At 35.2% G+C, this 8,758-nt stretch overlaps 1 protein-coding gene across 1 annotated transcript; it reads right to left on the bottom strand.

Annotated features, from left to right (window-relative positions):
• Window positions 1-359: 359 nt before the first annotated feature.
• Window positions 360-8,758, bottom strand: LOC146465009 (uncharacterized). Its single transcript, XM_085129055.1, has 7 exons — window positions 8,634-8,758; window positions 8,371-8,485; window positions 8,025-8,101; window positions 4,912-5,003; window positions 4,360-4,459; window positions 2,839-3,030; window positions 360-1,921 (listed from the first exon to the last, which is right to left on the bottom strand). Exons 1-7 carry the CDS (start codon window positions 8,706-8,708, stop codon window positions 1,814-1,816), a joined length of 759 nt encoding a protein of 252 aa, XP_084985181.1. The 5' UTR covers window positions 8,709-8,758; the 3' UTR covers window positions 360-1,813.

Below are 8,758 nucleotides of genomic sequence, written 5' to 3'. Positions count from 1 at the left end.
TTTGTGGCCGACCTGCACCGTTTGGAACGTCTTACATGGTTGGTCGATAGGACAAAGGAACGAACAACAGAACAATGCTCCCAACCCTAAACAAAAAATAGAGCTGCAGATTATCAGGGTCCAGTTGAAAATAGAGCTTTTGTAGGGTGTAGGTCTACTGAGGTTAAATCCTTTTTCCTCTGTAATGGGGACACTCCTGTAATACAAACACTATGGTCTGTCCCTTTAATGCCTGTATTCCTAAGGTTAGTCTGTGTATACTGTTGAGGATTTTTTTTATCTTGCAAATTCTAAAATTAACCTTAAACCACGTTTCGATGTTGTTGACATCATTATATAAAACAGAGAATGACAGTACGCAGTTTCAAAGTGAAGATAACTTTATTAGAGGGAAATAATTGACATTTTTGGGTTCTGAAGTTATATAATATTATTAAACAACTACGCGCCCATCATAGAGGTTGATTACATGTTCAAAGTTGGTTAGATTAGCAACATCTCATGAATGAGGCAATGGGATTTAGTTGGCATAGTTCAATCCCGTTTTAACAACATGCTCTTTGCGTGTGTGCTTCCCAGTTGTCATGAGCTGTGTTCAAAACGCGTTAATGTAGATGTCTCTTGGTGTAACTAATATCTACACACACGCGCCTGTGTAAAATTCTAAATACAACCTCCCTCCCCCTTTAAAAATTTTTCAAGGACTAAAATCCTTCAAGTAATACCCCCGACTGTAAACCCATGGGCTCTTAAGACTTCACTGTATCAGCTGTTAGCTTAGTGTTGTCAAACCCGACCAACTTTTAAAAGCAAAATTACCTAGTTCAATAAGCACCCGACCCCCTCCACTGTCCGAAAATAAGCCCCACCCCACAGAAAAGTCATTTATTCGGAATTTTACGGCAGACCACCAGACCACATTGACAATAATAAACTGCGCATTGCTCGTTAATGATCTTAGGTTACGGCTTTCTGACTTTAAGCATACTTCCAGCATTTTACTGAAGTGTTTTTTAATTTGTATGGGGCTATTCCTTTTTTTTTGGTGATGCAGTTATGGTAGTGGGACACAAGCGTTTTTTTCAGTGTCATATTGAAGCCCGCCCTATCCGGGCTGCCCTGGCACAATATTGCTTTTACTAGTTAACTAAGAAGTATGTTACCCCTTAAAATAATGTTTTTACTTTGTAAAACCGAAAGACTTTGAGATGGATTTCATTTTGGACACAAACTTGTCCAAAATTTTACAGGTCTGAGATCTGAGAGCTGCAAAATTTAATTTATATTTCTGGCGATGAGGATGCGAATAGTGCATCTTGGGAAAAAATGCTGCATTTGGTGAAAATGTTAAAATATTAAGGTACATTTGTGAAGTTCAGAATTATACAAAGTTTTACTTATCACAGTTGAGGCACTTCCTTTATCTGTAATAATCTTTCAAGTTACTAACTTGACTATCTTTTTCCCAGCTTTTTGAGCTAGGTTGGCGTACCGTTTGCAGTTTATACACATCAACTGCAGAGATGGCGATGATTCTCTGACAATTTGAGTAAATAAGAGAAATTGCAATAGTCCAAACATTATGATACAGCTGTAGGCTATGTGAATATTTGTAGCCACAAATAATGATACTGATGATGATGATGAAATTACGTAGCCTAAATACAACTTCTCCAAATAAAAGCTTTTAAGTTTTAATATAATTTTAATTTATTACTACCAAGTTAGTGAGTTACTATAAGATGTCTCTACTAACTAAAACTATTTGTAGTGTTCTAAAACATACTGTAACTATGCCATAAAACTGTATACTTTAGCTGATAGAGAACAGTTCCTTAAGCTGGTTCATGGTATCCTCTGGTGAAGTAACTTTATGTCCTACGGTTCGCTCGTCTATGTAGATTTCATAGTCATTTCCTCCCTGAAATAAAGTGAAATGTTTTTTAAAAAAAGTTACTCCAGCACGTCCTTATGGTGCAGAGCCCAAATAATTTTACAAGTAAATTGACTTGGTACGTCGAATTGCTGTTAATTAGCTTTCTACTAGTTAGAGAATCATCTTAATCAGAACAAGACAGCGTTTTAAATAGCATGAATCTTGTGCCCAAATGACTAATCAATTATTGATTATTCATTTGGGTACAAGATTAATTTTATGCTCCACATGAATCACAGCGATGAACATCCAGCTAATGTCAAGAGGGAAGAGGAAGCAAACTACTTGTTATAAACATCTGCTCGTTAAGCTCATTTTTAACCTGAAATTTAAACGGCACCAAAAAATCTTAAGCTCTTAAAGACTTTGCTCCAGCCAAGATTTCTGCAGGTATGTGTTATAAAATCTAGTAAGGTATCCACTTGTACATACTTTAGTTACTGTACATGAAATCTCTGGCTATTTTCTTTAAAGAAAATTTTTCAATTGATTGAAAACCCTGACATGTAACAAGCGGCCACTCATTACAACCCAGAAACACAGTGAATCAATCAGAACTGTTCTTCATATAATCAAAATCCTTTGAAATGGCTTGTTATGTCATGATACAGTGTAGTTCGGGTTTCTTCTAAAACTTCATCAAAAGAAGTACATGTTTAAAGAGCATGGAGCTTTTTCCAAAATGGCTACCATTTTAACATAATACTATTGTTCGTGTTCACATTAGACCTTCTTACATGCACATGTACATGTACCTCATTCTTTCCGTCAAAAATCAAAAGAACATTTATTTATTTTTACCTTGCAAACAATTGAAATGGAAGCTATTTTGGCTTACAGGGTATATAGGGTTATTGGTCCATAAGTAAACAATGTTTATTAAGCACTTAAGTATTTAGTACCTGGTAGCATTTATCACCAAAGAAATGAATTTGCTTGTAACCATCACCTTCCACATGTTTGAGGCAATATGTCTTGTCCCAGCCTTTTGGAAACACATCAAAACTAATCTGACCTCCTATACTGAGCTGCAGTCCATAATCTGCAAACTTTTCCCTCAAAACAGACACAAATTTATCCCTGACTTTGTGAACCTAAGAGAAAGTAGCAGAGAGGGAAAAAATTGAATTTACTCACAAAACAAAATTATTTGGTGTACCTGTAGACAACAGACTTGTGCAGACTGAGAAAGCATGTGGACAAGGAGCATAAGGCGTAAAGTAGTCAAATGCGTGTTTTGAAGAGGATAAGCTACTTACATGTACCACCAAAACTGTTGGAAGAAATATATTACAAAATTATTACATTTATTGCATTGCTGTCTGGAGCAACACCGTAACTGACAGCCTGCATGTTAAAGCCGCCAGAATTATTCACAAAATTCAACAAAATGTTTTGGATTGTAATGTTTTGGAATGTTTAAGTTGGCAAGACCTTAAATACTGATATAAATGAAGGTTGGTGGTTGGAGCTTTTAATGTCTTGAACAAGGCCTACCATTTTATACTTTCACTGAATTAAAGTGCAAAGGCTTGTTTGTTGAGTACAATTGAACCAACATGGAACTTGGGAGGAATAGTCTATCTTCCAGAAGGCCCCTCATATGGAGTTGTTGCACTGAACAGCAAGTTGAAGAGCAAACTGTAACTGTAGAAGAGCTCGCGAGATTTTTTTCCCTTTCATTTTTGTTTCTTCTTTTATGCAACTATTTTCAACTGTAACTAATACTAGTGAGCACTTAGCCATTAAGGTTTCTTTTTAGTTACATGTAGTTGTAGGCCCACATCAGCATCACAGAATGAGCAAAAATGAAACAATTTTGCTGGTCATTATCAAAGAAACATCAAAGACACAATTAAACAAGTTGCCATGGAATTGCTGACCACACAAACTCTATAAAGCAAATAAGCAAACACTGCTTTGTTGAAGGGCAAGGTCATGCCCCCACAACTCGTCCCCCCCCCCCCCCCCCCAGCAAAGCAGTTATGAAAAGTCTGTCTAATTTGTTGCGAACTCAAACATTCATAAAATCCCTCCTTTTGATAATGTTGGTGGAAGATTTGTGATTTTGATGCCCTTTTCTCATTCATGTTATTGATACTTTCTGGAACCATACATTGATCAAGCAAGTCACATGCGAAATGTCCACTGTTAAAACGCTCATAACCCTAAAACCACTGGGGTTTCATTTGATTTGTTCAAAAGGGTTTTCAACTGCACATGCAAGGAGCTGGCACACCAGATTTGATATCAAATGTAAATTTTCCATGCCAAAATATGACTTTGTTGTGTTCAATACATGTACCAAATCCCTTTTTTTTCACAGCAAGTGCCAACAGTACTCTGTGGTAAGTCTGGCTTAGATTGCACATATTTTCTGTAATTCCTTTGCAGTGTGGGACAGTGTTAAATACTCCACTTACTTTATCATACTCAAAGAATGCTATCCTTTCCTCTTGTGTGCAGTTCCGTCCAATTGGTGAAACATTTATCATGCCATTACGAAACTCAATAAATGTTCCTCTAAGGGGAGAAAAACAACACTACAGTTGGAATAACAAAAAAAAATTAACTTTTGAGAACATTTAGCTATTTATTATTAGTGAAAAGAAACTACTTTTCAAAGACATCCTGTCTCTTCTCACTAATTTTTATTTTAAATTGTTTGACTCTAAATCCTTACTTATTTAGCTATTTAAATGCAAAATAGTTATAAAATGAAAATCAAGAAACAGCCTATTTTCTTCATTTTTCCATCTTGTGCTGTAAATTTTGTGTATATGGCAAAATAAATATTGCATTGTATTGTATGAAGCGTTCCTAATCTCAGCTAATTAAGTTAGTGGTAGCAATATAATTCTTAAAAATTCAGCCTTAAGATAAAAAAAAGTACAGAACTATGAGCTTGATAATCAATCTGTATGCCAAACAAGTGTTACATTTAAGTGTTTGAACAAAAAAGTTATCAAACTTACCTCTTTACAGGAATGTCCAAATCAGCAATATATTTCAAGCAAAAGCTAATGAATATTTTAAGCTTTTCTTCGCCCATAAATTGCTTGATGCTCTTTGCACAGAGAAAACAATAATTAGCACAAATTAGTGGGAACAATCAACTGCTCAAACAGCTAAAAGTGTACACAACTAGTAAGAGAAATGTGAGATTTTTATGAAAAAAATTGGTAAACTTTTAACTTTGAATTTCTCAAATAATAATTATTTATGGTTTGAGAAGCTGTACTGAACACTTGCAAGAATTTTTCATTCAATTTCCTGCACACTGAAGTTGGTTAAAAAAATCAGCACCACATCTTCATTTCGTGTTTGAAATCAGATGAAACACTTTTCCTCATATTTATTCTGATAAAATTATTATATAACTATTTTTACTTAAATGATTATTTTTATTTTTTACATATACAATTTGTTAGGCGCATTTGATCATATGCACATGCTAATTTGCGCCATACAAATATTAATTATTATTAATTATTATTATTATATCTCAAACTCTCTTAATAATTTATAAAGAGATCTAGAGTGAGGGGAAAATAAAAAAAGGAAATCACTACTGTGAAGGAAGGTTTCGAAATGTGACCTAATAAAGCGTGTTCAACCGAATTTTTTCATTTGCTTCACCAAATCTTCATGTTGTTATCGAATGAAAATCAAGAAAGAATTCGAATGATGCGTTATTCAATAAAGGGCACAGGCATACTCGGAAAAAATTCTGAGTGCTCCTATCAGGAGTCAAACCTAAGACCTTCCAATTACTAGTAAAATAAAAAGGTTCCCTCACATTTATTCCATTGCACAAAAAAGAATTCCTTATCAATTTTTCTTTCCCACATTTGGGGCTTATAAAAGCGTCCAAATTTCACTTCTGGTTGGGTATAATGCTGTGTAAGATGGGAAATTGGGATAGTAGGGTTGTGTTGTCAATACAGGAACACTAGTCTAGCAATTTCTCAAAAGCCATAGTTTTTAAAAGAAAGTATAAAGCTAAATTGGAATTTCCAGAGGGGTAAGGTGGATCCAACCAGACCTTGCATGGGAGGGGTATGGATATTTTCAGCAACAACAATTTTCTACACTCAACACAATAAAATAAATTGATCACCAGCAATAATTATCTATAGGTCATTTTTTTCATTTCACTCGCACAAGAAGGCAAACTAGGAGATTGCTGATTATTTTTCATAGCCTTGTTGGCAAATTTAATCTGACAAGTAATTACAGGTAACAATTACCATGAATCATAGAAGCAAATATACTTAAAAGAATTTTAACCTATCATCAATGCATCTGTCAGTTTCAAAAGTGCTCATTTCCCCCCTCCCCCTGGGCCAATCCCTGGGAATCAGGATTTTTTTTAAATAAACTGGCAAATGCCCTATAGCCGGGAAAAAGTAGTTGTTAAAATGCCGTGGGGTAGTAGCTAAAAAATGTTTTATTTTCTTCATTTCTTATCTTATTTTCAATAAAATCTAAGCTTATTGAGGCCAAATTTAGTCTGAGTTATTACTAGGTCTTTTTTCCCATATTATTGTATCCCATATTATTCCATCCCAGTTATCTATCTATCTATCTATCTATCTATCTATCTATCTATCTATCTATCTATCTATCTATCTATCTATCTATCTATCTATCTATCTATCTATCTATCTATCTATCTATCTATCTATCTATCTATCTATCTATCTATCTATCTATCTATCTATCTATCTATCTATCTATCTATCTATCTATCTATCTATCTATCTATCTATCTATCTATCTATCTATCTATCTATCTATCTATCTATCTATCTATCTATCTATCTATCTATCTATCTATCTATCTATCTATCTATCTATCTATCTATCTATCTATCTATCTATCTATCTATCTATCTATCTATCTATCTATCTATCTATCTATCTATCTATCTATCTATCTATCTATCTATCTATCTATCTATCTATCTATCTATCTATCTATCTATCTATCTATCTATCTATCTAGATGAATTCAACAAGAAAACTTACTGTATTTGCAGATGAATTGGTCATTAAAAAGAGTGACAATACTGGGAGGTGAAAAAGTGAGATGGTCAAATGCCCCAGGTTAATTGGGTGGACCCCCGGGATGGACAGTGTTGGAAAATGCCTCACAATTGCCTGGGGGGAGGTTGGGAAGATGAGCATAGCTGGAATTGACAGATGCATAATGAAAGTATTTTTTATATTAACATCATTTATGCCGTGTTTACACTTGGGCATTTACCAAGGTAAACATTAACTGACTAAACCTTGGTACATTTGTACAGTGCTTATACTGGCTGAAATAACCAAGGTAAACCTTCTCATCAATCACGATCACAATCAAATTGAATTGGTGGCAAATTTTAAAATCCATGCAAAAAATGCCTGTGTTTGTAAGAGAAGCTGTGGCTCTTGTAGTCCTCACGGTTTTTGTTGTTGTTCTTGTGCTGCAAACTCAGGTCTCAAGATTTCAGCGGCTCTTACTTTTGCAGCACCTCAAGAAGTCAAGGTGGAAGCGATTAATTTTGCTTCAAAATGCTCATTGAAAGACAAGGCATGCTAGACGTGCATGATCATGGCCGAGAAACCAATTCTGGTTTGAAACCCTTTTACAAGGAAATTTTCAAAGAATTTTTTTTGCCCTGACTTGTAGGTATATCAAAAACAAAGTTAACATGAAAATGAAGTAGTGAAAATGTGATTAAATGAGACTGACACAATCTGGACACCACGGAATGTGAAATACTATGTGTCCGCAAGTGGATATTTTTGTCATCTCAACCTTGGTTACCAACCTAAACCATGCCTGTTCACAGGGTTAATCAAACTTTTACCTTGGTGAAATTTCTATTGTCTCAGACGGAATTTACCAAGCGTTCAGTTGGCCTTTACACACAGAAAATATTTACCTAGGTAAGTAAACTCCAATACCTCGGTAAAAAGCTCAAGTGCAAACACAGCATTACTGTGTCTCCCTGTGGAGGGTGTCAATTAGCATTGGTTCATCTCATATACTGATATTATTTTAATGGAAAGTTTAAAGAGCCTTGAGTAAACCTACCTGCTTGTGGATCAGCTCTCCATTCTTATAAGCTACAAGGCCATTCTCAGGAAAGACATAATCGTACAAACTGGTCGCTGGGGATTGAGAGAGAATATCGTTTCGTTAACTAGTGTCAAGAACTAGAGAACATAACCTTGAACGTCAACCTTTTCTGAATTTTAGTAAATTTTAAAGTATGGCTTGTTTAAAAAAAAAGGGATCTTTACAGTCGATTTAAGTTTATGCACATGTTACTCTGTAACTCCTTTCCAGGGAATCTTTACAAGGCTAGTTCATCAGCAGCATTCTTAAGCTTATTTTATTTACTCGAGCTTTCATATTAATCTCAGTTCTTGTAGCTTACCGTTGTCTCCTCCCATCTGTTCCTCAAGTTTTGGAAAATCGGAACCTCCAACTAACGCAACTACAACCTTCTTACGTAGCTTCTTCATAAATTCCTTCATTTCGGGGGTGACAACCTGGAATAAAAGAGAAAAACCTAAGCCGGATCCGCGGATTGAGCAGGAGGTCTTCAGATAAATACTATGCTACACGAAGAGAATTTAGCAACAACCACCTAATTTAAGCCTTTGCCCGAAAAAAAGCAGAACGTCATATTCAACTTACTAATCTGGCAGGAGTAACAGTGCCATCTACATCAAATAAACACAGAGTATCTCTGGATTCGTTCACGGCAGCCATCTTTACAATGTTCGAGATGTGCGATGAAGGTGATCAAAGTTCGCAGACCG

This window comes from Pavona decussata, unplaced genomic scaffold, assembly GCF_977016875.1.
Source record: "Pavona decussata unplaced genomic scaffold, jaPavDecu1.1 SCAFFOLD_158, whole genome shotgun sequence".
Classification (NCBI taxonomy): Eukaryota; Metazoa; Cnidaria; class Anthozoa; order Scleractinia; family Agariciidae; genus Pavona; species Pavona decussata.
Note: the sequence above shows the minus strand (reverse complement) of the source record. Positions and strands in the feature narration are given on the sequence as shown.

Excerpts from the sequence above, each read along its gene's own strand:
- LOC146465009 (XM_085129055.1), bottom strand. The coding sequence starts at position 8,708 with ATGGCTGCCGTGAACGAATCCAGAGATACTCTGTGTTTATTTGATGTA. Across the intron at positions 8,486-8,633 it reads CTGTTACTCCTGCCAGATTA|GTTGTCACCCCCGAAATGAA; the intron begins GTAAGTTGAATA and ends CTTTTATTCCAG. Across the intron at positions 8,102-8,370 it reads ACAGATGGGAGGAGACAACG|CGACCAGTTTGTACGATTAT; the intron begins GTAAGCTACAAG and ends CTCAATCCCCAG.